Below are 13,364 nucleotides of genomic sequence, written 5' to 3'. Positions count from 1 at the left end.
ATACATTTGAGATGGTTTCTGAGGATGAAGATGGGAAATTGGGTTTTAAAGTAAATTACCACTACATGTCTCAGGTGAAAAATGCAAATGACGCAAACAGTGCAGCCAGAGCCCGCCGCCTGGCCCAGGAGGCTGTTACGCTGTCAACCTCACTGCCTCTTTCGTCCTCTTCGAGTGTGTTTGTGCGCTGTGATGAGGAGCGACTTGACATCATGAAGGTAGAAAAACAACTGTGTTTTCTCTATTTCTGACTAACGCCATTATGCATACAGTTGTCTATATTGTTCAGATAGTGACTATACAGAGCAGAAGTAGCATGAATTTTAATAAATTAAATAATCCTGTTGGCCATTTTGGACATCATTGAAAGGAATCCTTTTTTTTAATGTTAGAGTATGTGTATGGGACAGCTCTTCAAAATAACAGTTTAGAAGAAAGTACCAAAATGCCTGCCTTGAGTAAAGGCCATATGCTGCCTGTAGTTTTAAGAGCTGAGTATCACAGGATTTTATGTTGGTTGGTAGGAAAAAATCATAGGACTTCTTCCTTGTCATCCAAGATACTTCCTTCATGTTTTATAGTATCATTTTTCAGAAAGTACTCTTTTTTTTTTTTTTATTTTCTAGGAAATTCATGCAGTTACTTAATTACTAAGACTTAATTACTTAAGATCTGTGAATTAAGTAATGATAGTACAATAATAAATAACTGCACCTTTATGCTTTACCATTGTGGTTATCTGGCTTTAAATTCTACGTGATTGCTGCAACAAGAAAATTATAAAGATTTGACACCTGCCGGGGAGGGACATGATGGGGAACCTTTCTTTACATTTGTCATTTAATTCTTGGTTTCATAGTCTGTCTTCCTTAGATACACAGCTGTAACTATCAACACATTGATTTGAGGAGCTTTTTTGTTTTTGTTTTTGTTTTTTTGCTTGCTTATTACTTTTTTATTTTGCTGTTTTGGGTAAATTTTCAGTAAAAATCTCATAGGCTTTGCCTATTTGAGCACACTCTTACCTGTCCCTTGTTACAAACAATAGTCAATTATAGAAGGATCGCCTCGGGAAGTATTGTATCACTAAATAGACCACATAAGTTCAGACTTGTGACTTTGTCTCTGGAAAACATTATGCTGTACCTAAAGTTAAAAATCCCAACATGGAGCTCCAAACCTTAAATCGGAGTTGTCACAGATTGAGACTCTTGATCACTTTCTTCCACATACAGCTTTTCAGGATCAGAGACTTTGCAGCACAAGCCTTGCACAATTAGTATCTATTGATTGACTGAAAAAAATTCATTAAATAATTCTGACAGTCAGGGTTGGGTTCTCTGCTATTTTTTGAACTACCAGTAACCCTACAGGGAACACCTCTTGTTCTCTCAAAACCTTTTTATCATAAGTTATTACATGAGAACTTTTCTTGTTATCTGTCTTATTATTCCAGAGAAAAATATTTAAAACTAAGTTATTTCTTAAGAGATTAACCTATCTGAAGATATATTGCAGAAAATTACCTCCATACCTTTTGGATGTGATAATGAATATACCTAAAATCTCAAATCTTTAAATACTATAGAAAATATGAAGGGGGCGCCTGGGTGGCTCAGTCGGTTGAGCGTCTGACTTCACCTCAGGTCACGATCTCGCGGTTCGTGAGTTCGAGCCCCGCATCGGGCTCTGGGCTGATGGCTCAGAGCCTGGAGCCTGCTTCCAATTCTGTGTCTCCCTCTCTCTCTGCCCCTCCCCCATTTATGCTCTGTCTCTCTCTGTCCCAAAAATAAACGTTAAAAAAAAAAAAAAAGAAAATATGAAGGAAAGCTCCCAGGAAAATAGTAACTTAATATTAAAAGGTATTTGATATTTAGGTAAGCTTTCCTGCCAATAAGGCATCTTTTAATAGCTTGTTTTCACCAAAACTAAAAAACCTTAATCCTAATCTAAACCCATTTCCACTCATGTTGTTATTTTTAACTTTAACCTCATTTTTAACACATTCTGGTAGAGATAGATTCTGTCTATAGGATGTAAGAAGGTTGTTCGTTTTCATGTTGGATTGTGTTTTTCTAAATAGCAAACAATGGTTGGGAATAGTAACAGAGACCTCTGTGTTTGTGTATGCTTACTAGGTTCTGATAACCGGTCCAGCGGACACCCCTTATGCAAATGGCTGCTTTGAATTTGATGTATATTTTCCTCAAGATTATCCCAGTTCACCCCCTCTTGTGAATCTAGAGACAACTGGTGGTCATAGTGTGCGATTCAATCCAAACCTTTATAATGATGGCAAGGTAATGTAATTTCAGCCTTTTGTTTTTAATGCCAAAGTATTGTAACCAAAGGTTCTTTGTAATTTAAACAAAAATTTTCTTTTGGATATCTTCTTTGCAAGAGTTACGTGGCTTTCTTCATGCTGCTCTTTCCTGTATGCAAAGATTAGCCTGGGGAATGACAGAGAAGGAACCAGAAAAGGCAAAAACACAACCGTGTTGAGAAGCATGTATAGTCTTAAGAAGCTACTAAGGGACTAACTCATTCAACACATTCCTTGGCCAGTTGAGAGCTTTCTCCCCTCAAGATGTAGTAGAGCCAAAAGTCTGTCTTTGCCTCTCAACTTTCTTTACTTTCCGTATCTCCAATTCCATTTCTCTTTTCACAAGTGCCTCGAGATAGTTGAATGGCAAAAGTATGGTCCTGTCGACTCTGTATTCCCTTTTTTGCATGTCCTCACTTTTTTTTTTGCTTTCATAGCCATCCATGTTTTCCATGATACATTAATTATGATCTTATTTTTGATGCTTAATTTATGCTAAAATGTTTCCTTTTTCTTCTTTTAAATAAATGGGAAGATGTGTTCTATCTCAGAAAAAAGTTGGGGTGCCTGGGTGGTGCCTCTTCCAAGGTTGTGGGATTGAGTCCTCTGTCAGGCTCCACATGAATGTGGAGCCTGCTTGGGATTTTCTCTCTTTCTCCCCCTACCTCCCTCCCACACCCCCTTCCGTCTTTCCCCCTCTCCCCGCTCCCCTGCTCACACTTGTTTCTCACTCTAAAAAAAAAAAAAATTAAATTGAGGTATAATAAAAGGCATTTCATTTGACAGTAAACCTTTTAAAATTAGATTTAAAACAACAGTCATAGGGGCACTTGGGTGGTTCAGTCAATTAAGCATCCGACTTTGGCTCAGGTCATGATCTCATGGCTCATGAGTTCAAGCCCCACATCGAGGTCTATACTGATAGCTCAGAGCCTGGATCCTGCTTCGGATTCTGTGTCTCCTTCTCTTTCTGCACTTCCCTGGTTTGTGCGCTCGCTCTCTCTCTCTCTCTCTCTCTCTCTCTCAAAAATAAACATTAAAAAGAATTTTTTTAAAGGACAGTCATCACTGTTCAAAGTAATTTGGATGGCTTGATGGAATTTCAACAGTAAATTCCATGCTGGAAGTGTTAAAAGTTTAAAAATCACTAGATGGTCAGGGGCACCTGGGTGGCTCAGCCAGTTGAGGGTCTGACTTCAGCTCGGGTCATGATCTTGCAGTCTGTGATTTCAAGCCCCACATCGGGCTCTGTGCTGACAACTCAGAGCCTGGAGCCTGCTTCAGATTCTGTGTCTCCCTCTCCCTCTGTCTCTGCCTCCCCCCCACCCCCACCCCACCCCCCCGCTCATACTCTGTCTCAAAAACTAAATAAACATTAAAAATAGTTTTTAAAACAATCACTAGATGGTCAGAAGAAATTCATAGCCTTCACAAGCAGACACTTCTTTGATGATCTGAGAGGAACAAGGGCTTGAAGTTGATCTGGTTTATTACAGATGGACTAAGTTTTCCCTGGGTATCATCTTCCTGGTTTCAGGAGAAGCCTGCCTCAGATCTGTGCTCGTAGGCTATCGTTTTGTTTTCATCGTAAACTCCAATCGTAAAACTGGAATTTGTTTTCTTCGTTGATTTCAGGAGATTTAACCAGAGGTAGAGCTTACTTTTGGGAGAGCAAAGAACAGGTCTTTTATAACTGAGCAGAGAAGAGGAACTAGCAGTGTTGTCTTCACCCAAGAGATAGACTAGAATCTGAATAGAATTGAAGTGTAAATTGTTAAAATTTATTTAAGAAGTTACTTCACTGGGGTGCCTGGGTTGCTCCGTCAGTTAAGCATTGGACTCGTGATCTCAGTTCGGGTGTTTTTGTTTTTGTTTTGTTTTGTGTAATTAATTAATTAGTCAGAGCACAAGCAGGGGAGGGGCAGAGAGAGAGAGATCCCAAGAGAATCCTGTCAGCGCAGAATCTAATGTGGGGTTTGATCTCAAACTGTGAGATCATGACCTGAGCCGAAATCCAAAGTCAGATTGACTGAGCCACCCAGGCACCCCTCAAGCTCAAGTCTTGATCTCAGGATCTAAGTTGAAGCCTTCTGTTGGGCAGACTACACACTGGCTATGAAGCCTCCTTTAAAAAAAAAGAAAGAAAAGAAAAAGAAAAGAAATTACTTCCTTTAGACTTAATGGTATAGCGAAGCAGGTAAGGGCCTGAGAGTTCAATATCCTGAATTATATAGTCTTTGTTATATTAATACACTGGTAACATTTAACCCTTGGGATCTAGATCTCTAGATAGGGGTAAGAATACCTGGCATTCATTGGCAGCAACGTGGATAAAACTGGAGGGTATGATGCTAAGTGAAATAAGTCAGAGAAAGACAGATATCATGTGTTCTCACTCCTATGTGGAACTTGAGAAACTTAGAAGACCATAGGGGATGGGAGGGGAGAAAAATAGAGGGAGGGAAGCAAACCATAAGAGACTCTTAAATACAGAGAACAAACCAAGGGTTGATGGCGGGGGGGGGGGGGGGGGTGGGTCATTGAGGAGGGCACTGGTTGGGATGAGCACCGGGTGTTGTATGTCAGCGATGAATCACGAAATCTACCCCAAAAACCAAGAGCACACTGTGCACACTGTATATTAGCCAACTTGACAATAAATTATATTTAACAAAAACAAAGAATACTTGGCATTGATAGTCACAGGGTGTTCTAAAAATGAAATGCCTGACAGTATCTTAAATAATAACGTACAAAGCCATTTGGATATAGTTCTTTAAAAATTGTTAATGAAATTATGTTCTAAATGAATTAACGTATTTTGCCTTATTACTGTGATAGAACATTTGCAAAACTAGCAAGGTGATGGACTTCTGCTTTATTAAGGACCACTTATTTTCCAAATCTGTTGCCCATTATGTGAAATTGTCAGTTTACAATTACACATAAAATGTCCCCAATTTTGTTTTTCCTAGAATGACCTCCATACCTGTGTTTGGCAGATAGTTTAGGTTCACTCTTGCTTATGTGAGCGAACAGTATCTGTGTGGTGAAGTTGGTTCCAAGGAACCCAGTGGAGCCTCAACGTCCTCTCAGGGGGTCTGTGAGGTCTCCTCCTTCCAACTTCATGTTTATGTGAAGCTAGATGTTATCAGATACTTCAACCAGAACAATATATTGTAACAAATTGAATGTAGAAGCAGATTTGAAAACAAGATCTCTTTTGCTGAACCATACCCATTTTTAAAATTTACAAAATTTTAAGAGAAATTTTTTTTTAATATAAATGGTACCATTTTTTCTCACTGAAACTTGTTTTTGGTTTGGGAAAGAGTTATTTTTTATTAAAAAGTGTTGTTTGTATTAACATGTAATAGGTGCTATTTCATGTTTCATTATGAAAGTGAAATGCCATACAGCTTTGGATCACATCTGAAGATGCCAATTCGTTTTAACAAACCGACCCTTGGGGTTTTGTTGGGGAACATAAAACTGAGATACTGTGACATGATAGCATTTCATTTTTGCTTCTAGCTATGACACTTTGCTTTTTAAAAGCACTCTATTCAATTCTGTATATGTTTTCTTCCCTTCTTCCTCAGGTTTGTTTAAGCATCTTAAATACGTGGCATGGAAGACCAGAAGAGAAGTGGAATCCTCAGACCTCAAGCTTTTTGCAAGTAAACACATTTCTCTGAATTTCACTTAGAAAAATAAGAACTATCTATATTTTAAAAAGTGTGTTTTAGGACCGCCTGGGTGGCTCAGTCAGTTAGGCGTCCGACTTCAGCTCTGGTCATGTTCTCACGGTTTGTGGGTTCGAGCCCCGCAGCGGGCTCTGTGCTGACATCTTGGAGCCTGGAGCCTGCTTCGGGTTCTGTGTCGCCTTCTCTCTCTGCCCCTCCCCCACAAGTGCACTGTCTCTCTCAAAAATAAATAAACATTAAAAAAAAAAAAAAAGTTTAGTGTTTCAGAGAAATCACCATAAATTATCCCTAGGTAAGCCTACTAAAGTTTGATCTACCCTGAAAAGATTCTTTTTCTACATTCTTATTTTGAATTAAGTGAAAGAAGATACAAAAAATAATTCTCAGGATGTCACTCTTTTGATTCTCTGAAGACTTTGTAGCATCCTCATGAATTAAAGAAATAATATCATAGTATAATTTTTCCCTTTTTGTTGATGTCGAGATTAGGAAAAAAGTTTACATTGTTTACATGATTCATGCAGGAGAACTATAAGGAAGTCACTAGAATATTCCTCCCAAGTAACTACTACTTCATTTTAGAAATTCTTGTTTCAGTTGTAGTGTAAAAACCTTAAAATATTTTTTCTACATGTATGTTACTCTTGTCAACTCAAACTAAGCAAAGAAAGGAAACTCAGAGATATCCTATTTTTCATAAAGTAAATTAGATTTAGCTGAGAATTGAAACTTTTGTCGAATTTAGATAATTTTTTTAAAATGTTTATTTATTTTTGAGAGACAGAGAGAGAGACAAAACGCGAGCAGGGGAGGGGCAGAGAGAGAGGGAGACATAGAATCCAAAGCAGGCTCCAGGCTCCAAGCTGTGAGCACGGAGCCTGATGCAGGGCTGGAACTCATGAACCATGAGATCATGACCCAAGCCGAAGTCAGACGCTTAAACCGACTAAGCCACCCAGATGCCCCAACAACTAATTAGTTTAAAATTTGATTTGCTTGGGGCGCCTGGGTGGCTCAGTGGGTTGGGCGTCCGGCTTCGGCTCAGGTCATGATCTCATGGTCTGTGGGTTCGAGCCCCGCGTCGGGCTCTGTGCTGACAGCTCGGAGCCTGGAGCCTGTTTCGGATTCTGTGTCTCCCTCTCTCTCTGCTCCTCCCCTGCTCATGCTCTGCCTCTCTCTGTCTCAAAAATAAATAAAAACATTAAAAAAAATTTTTTTTTAATTTGATTTGCTTTTAACTTTTATATGGCTTATATATCTAATATATACCCAAAATCTTGTAAAGTAAAGAAACTTCTACTCAGGGGTTTAAGTTTTACAAGTTTGGAAACTTAATTACCCATGCATAAAAATGAGCTTTGTTCTATATTCCCTTTATGATTTGGTTTTATCGGGGTTTTTTGAGCTTTTTTTTTAATCATAATTCGCAGAGTGAGAACGTAGTAGATAAATCATCTGTACACTGTTCTGTTCACTTAACATTAGAGCATATCCATTTTTCCAAGTTACATTCTTATAATTTTTAATTGCTCTTAATCTTTTGAATTAATATACTGTAGCTGAACTGGTTCTCTATTATTGACTAAATTTTTCGCTTCTAATTTTTTTAGTTTTATAAGTAATACAGTTATTACATGATTTTCTTTATATTTTAGATAGTTTCCTGAATCAGGGTTTTCAAATCTGTGACAAATTGACTTGGGCAGGAGCAAGAGGAGGCTCTCTCTTTTCTGTGGCAAGAGTGAATAGACTTGTTTTCTTCCAGATCTTAGGGGGAAAACTTTCAGTCTTGCTTCATTGAGTGTCATTAACTGTGAGTTTTTCATAAATTCTCTTCATGTTGACGACATTGCTCTTTAGTCCTGGTTTGTTGAGTATTTTTATTATGAATGGATGTTGGATTTTGTCAGATGCTTTGTCTGCATCTGTTAAAATGATTCTACTATTTTTGGCTTTTTATTTTATTAATATGATATATTAATTTTTGGACGCTAAACCAACCTTGCATTCCTGGGATAAATCCCATTTGGTCTCTTGGTATAGAATTCTTTTTAGATATTACTGGATTCGCTTTGCTAGTATTTTATTTGAGGATTTTTGGCATCTGTATTCCTAAGAAATACTGGTCTGATCTTTGTGAGCTGGTTTTATTCACATTATACAAGAAATAAATACATGTAGGCAGGACCACATTACTCTTTGTTGTCTGTTAGAAACTTTCTTCAGAGGCAGAGTAGAAAGGCTCAAGGAAAATTACTTAATTTCTCTTTGGTTAGATTTTAGGACCTAACATTGTTTTACCCTTTTATTTATCACATGTGCACTAAGGATGAAAGTACCTTTGCCAGACTGAAAATCTTCCACAAAAATTTTTGAAGGTTGTATACAATTAAAAACAATTCCAAAATATTTGAACAGTGACAAGCTTTATTAGAATTTCTTGGTTTCTGGGGCGCCTGGGTGGCGCAGTCAGTTAAGCGTCCGACTTCAGCCAGGTCACGATCTCGCGGTCCGTGAGTTCGAGCCCCGCGTCAGGCTCTGGGCTGATGGCTCGGAGCCTGGAGCCTGTTTCCGATTCTGTGTCTCCCTCTCTCTCTGCCCCTCCCCCGCTCATGCTCTGTCTCTCTCTGTCCCAAAAATAAAATAAAAAACGTTGAAAAAAAAAAATTAAAAAAAAAAGAATTTCTTGGTTTCTGTGAGTGACACTGTTAGAAGAATAATGTTTCTTTGTATAAAAATAATACATTTTTTAGTCTTATGCTGTAAGTCTCCTATCCAGCAGTAATGTAGTAATAGTCTTAACTATTAGCACAGTTTAAAATCAAGTCACGGGGCAGCCAGGTGGCTAAGTCGGCTGAGTGTCGAATTTTGGCTCAGGTTGTGATTTCGCGGTTTGTGAGTTTGAGCCCTGCATCGGACTCGCAGCTGCTGTCAGCCTATCAGTGCAGAGATCGCTTCAGATCTCTGTCCCTCTCTCTCTGCCCCTCGCCCCCTTGTGTTCTTTCAAAAATAAATATTTAAAAAATAATAAATAAATAAAGTCAAAGTCAGGGGGACCTGGGTGGCTCAGTCAGTTGAAGCGTCCCACTTTGCAGGTCATGATCTCTTCAGTCTCTCTGCTGTCAGCACAGAGCCCACTTCAGATCCTCTGTCCCTCTCTCTCTGACCCTACCCCGCTGGTGTACTCTCTCTCTCAAAAATAAATGAACATTTAAAAAAAATAAAATAAAATCAGAGTCATATTATTTATTAGGACTATCACCAGAATTTTTTACAGTAGCACCAAGTTATAGCATTGCTTACATAACTGGTTTTTAATGTTGCTATAATGTACTTAAAATACCTATTATAATGCCTTGTGAATAGTTTGTTCCAGTTGGATGTTAATAAAGATATCATATGCAAAAGGAATTGAACGTATTTTATGGTTCATGTAATCAACCATTTATAAATGTTAACAAAATATATATTATCATTTCTCTTAAAATGGAAAATTCTGGAAATTAGCCACTTGTTTACAGTCCTAGTCATTTGCAGCATAATTTTCCAGAAGCAGGTACTTAATATTTAAAAAAGTTAAAAGCATTTTACTAATTAAAAGTGTTTCCTGGGTTGCCTAGTTGGCTTAGTCAGTTAAGTGTCCGACTTCGACTCAGCTGATGATCTCACGGTTTGTGAGTTCGAGCCCCACATCTAGCTCCCTGCTCTCCGGCGCAGAACTCGCTTCAGATCCTCTGTCCCCTTTGCTCTCTGCCTCTCCCCCTCTTGCATGCTCTCTCTCAAAAATAAACGTTAAAAAAAAAAGAATATTTCCCTCGTACCAAAGATGTTATTATTTCTTATAATACAGTTTCTCATTGCAAATTAGTATTTTGGATTATATACTCTGTACTCTCCTATGTTTTAAATACCTGTGATAAAATTTTTTGATGTACCAGATCAAGTTAGACAATTAAATCCTCTGACAAGATACAACATGAAAATACAGGAAATCAAAAGTTAATAATCTCTAAGGGATGTGGGGTAGGAGGAGGAATATGGCAAATTGGTGGATATTCTAAAGAATGAGTTGCAAAAAAAAAAAAAAAAAATGAGTTGCAAGAATGGATAGTGGTAGGAATATAGTGACCAAATGAATATATACAATTGTAGGAGACAAGATTACTGACTACTTGAGTGGCTTAGTAAAAGACCATATGACAGGGTTAAAATTTTTATTTTGACACAGATAGTGAAAGGAAGGTGTTAGATGATTCTTGATTTAGTCAGTTCCTAAACAAATTATAGTGAAAACCTCTTGCAGTTTTGTGGATGCTTAATGTAAAACTACAGAGGAAAGGGACTGTAAATTTAACCTATGAATAAAAGTCTGTAACTCTTGACTTTCTTAAAGTATCAAAGGATTGACTAGGAATCAGTGAACCTACGTTGCAGAATGAAAATCTATTCTGTTTATTATTAACTTAAATATAACTATGTAAATATGTAGCAGGTGTGTTTCTGTTAATTACCAGTTCATTGTCAGGTCATATTCTAATAAAACACTTTAGGCAGATGGAGCTATGATAAATATTAGCTTTTTATTTGATCCAGGTAGCTCTTTTGAATTTTGTTGATCACAATGGAACTCCTACTGACTGCTTTTTTGCAGGACCCTATATTACCCTCTTATATTATAGATAAAAAGACGTCTATTTTCAGAGTAAAAATGATTTTGTTTTGCATTTTACTGTCTTCTGGATGCATGCTCATTTTTGCTCCAAGAAAGAATAGCTGCTGTTATTAATTACACTTAATTATAAGTGCTACTACTTTACCCCCTACAAAGTTTATTTAGTTCTCATAGCCAGTCTTTAAGTAAGTAGGTGTGATCCTAATTTTACAGATAACCAAAATAGTTCTGAGGGGCTAAGTTATTCTGCCTTCTTTGATCTCTGACTTGAATTTTACACATTGTTCTCAGAGGTACCTGGGTGACTCCGTTGGTTACACGACTGACTCTTGATCTCAGCTCAGGTCTTGATCTCAGAGTCATGAGTTCAGACCTGGAGTTGGGCTCAGCGCTGGACGTGAAGCCTACTTTAAAAAAATAAATAAGGTCTCAAGCTCAGTGCTCAGTGTGGAGCCTGCTTGGGACTCTCTCTCTCTGCCTCTCCTCCCCCACCTCAAGCACTCTCTCTCTATAACAAGCAAACAAATAAATAAACCACCAAGTAAATAAATAAAACATGTTTAAAAATATGTATTATACATTGTTCTCAGGGATAGATAATTTTAATATTGAAATTCAAATCCTTTTTAAAACGAGAAATCTTTCTGTCCAAGGATTTATTGATTTACTGTTTTTTCATGCCCAGTTTTGTTTCTGTTTTTGTTGTTGTTGTTGTTGTTGTTGTTGTTTGTTTGTTTGTTTTTGAGAGAGCACAAGCCGGGGAGAGGAGTAGAGGGAGGGAGAGAGAGGGAGAGAATCTCAAGCAGGCTCCACGCTCAGCACAGAGCCCGATGCAGGGCTCGATCCCACCAATCATGGGATCATGACCTGAGCCGAGATCCAGAGTTGAATGCTCAAACAGCTGAGCCACCCAGGCATCCCTTTGTGCACAGTTTTTATGGCTAAAGTGTACTGTGAAGTAAAATGACTAAAGAGGTCAGATAATCCAAGGCTCCAGAAGATTCCATAACATAAATATTGACTCCTAAATAGCCGAATTCACTGAAGAAAAATAAAGTAGCATCTATATACTTCCAAAATGGTATATATTTTAAAAAGCAAATAGTAGATGCCTTAAAAAGTATTTTCTTTGGAATAAAAATAGGGGTGCCTGGGTGGCTCAGTCATGTAAGTGTCTGACTTCGGCTCGGGTCATGATCTCACAGTTCATGGGTTCGAGCCCTATGTTGGGCTCTGTACAGACAGCACAGAGCCTGAAGCCTGCTTCAGATTCTGTGTCTCCCAGTCTCTGCCCCTCTCCCACTCTCACTCTGTCTCTGTGTCTTTCAAAAATAAATAAACATTAAAAAAATTTTTTTTTTAAATAAAGATTGCCTCATTAATAGTTGTTCTTACCAGTGAGTCCTTTTTTTAACGTTTATTTATTTTGAGAGAGAGAGAGCGCATGAGCAGGGGAAGGGCAGAGACAGAGAGAATCCCGTTTGATCTCAAAACTGTGAGATCATAACCTGAGCCCAGATCAAGAGTCAGACTCTCAACTGACTGAGCCACCCAGGTGCCCCTAAGTGAGTATTGTTCAGAGTGCATGGTTAGCTTTATCCTCTTTGAGCGTAAGGACAATTTGAGCTCAATAATGTCTAAATTGGTATGGGGTGTTTATAAACAAATTTTTTTTTAGCAGTTTCAGGAAATATCTTCATTTCTTTTTGTTTTTCAAGAATTCAAGAATATAAAATGTAAGATACATGAATATTTTACAAGAAACTACTGTGTCTATTTTAATATTGCTTTTAATAACATAGCATTTCAGTGTCCTCGTGATTAACATCAATTTGACAGTGATAAAAATATGTGGAAGCACATATTAAAATATACCAGTTTACTGGTAATAAAAATGTCCCATCGTAATAGCTTGTCTTTATTTCTTTGTTCCACAGGTGTTGGTGTCTGTTCAGTCCCTTATATTAGTAGCTGAGCCTTACTTTAATGAACCAGGATATGAACGGTCTAGAGGAACTCCCAGTGGCACACAGAGTTCTCGAGAATATGATGGAAACATTAGGCAAGCAACGGTTAAGTGGGCAATGCTAGAGCAAATCAGAAACCCTTCACCATGCTTTAAAGAGGTATGTTCAATAAAATTAATGAAATATTTTATTAAAGACCTTATATAATACAGTTTGTTAGTATTGTACTTGCCTTTATATTTAGACAATCTGGGGTAAACTCAGCTACAGCCTGACGCGGGGCTCAAACCGACAAACCGAGAGATCATGACCTGAGCCAAAGTCGGATGCTTAACTGACTGAGCCACCCAGGTGCCCCTCGATTCTTTTTCTAGTATACCACATTCAGTCTAATGAAAAATCCTCTTGGCTCCACCCTTCAAGACATAATCAAAGTAAAACCGTCTTTGCCATGACCAACCTATTTCAAGCCATGGTTAATTACCTCTTGCTTGGACAGTTGAAGTGGTTTCCTTACCAGTTATCCTGCTTCCACTTTTGTCCCTCGGCAGTGGTTTTCTACACATAATCTCTGCATTTCAGTCCAGTCCGTACCATGGCCTCCAAAGTCCTATGTTGTCTGGCCCCTGTCCTTTCATTCTTCAGCATCTCTAGGAATTTAAAGGCTTTTCTTTTTTTTTTTTTTTTTAATATAT

At 38.0% G+C, this 13,364-nt stretch overlaps 1 protein-coding gene across 6 annotated transcripts in view; it reads left to right on the top strand.

Annotated features, from left to right (window-relative positions):
- The window catches only part of BIRC6 (baculoviral IAP repeat containing 6), a 224,931-nt gene that overhangs the window by 204,963 nt on the left and 6,604 nt on the right, over positions 1 to 13,364 (top strand). For all 6 annotated transcript variants that reach the window (XM_049652325.1, XM_049652324.1, XM_049652323.1 and 3 more), the window contains 4 exons: positions 1 to 218; positions 2,139 to 2,300; positions 5,926 to 6,003; positions 12,640 to 12,828. In XM_049652325.1, the coding sequence (XP_049508282.1) occupies positions 1 to 218; positions 2,139 to 2,300; positions 5,926 to 6,003; positions 12,640 to 12,828 (647 nt within the window). The remainder of the gene's footprint in view (positions 219 to 2,138; positions 2,301 to 5,925; positions 6,004 to 12,639; positions 12,829 to 13,364) is intronic.

This window comes from Panthera uncia (assembly GCF_023721935.1).
Source record: "Panthera uncia isolate 11264 chromosome A3 unlocalized genomic scaffold, Puncia_PCG_1.0 HiC_scaffold_12, whole genome shotgun sequence".
NCBI lineage: Eukaryota > Metazoa > Chordata > Mammalia > Carnivora > Felidae > Panthera > Panthera uncia.
Note: the sequence above shows the minus strand (reverse complement) of the source record. Positions and strands in the feature narration are given on the sequence as shown.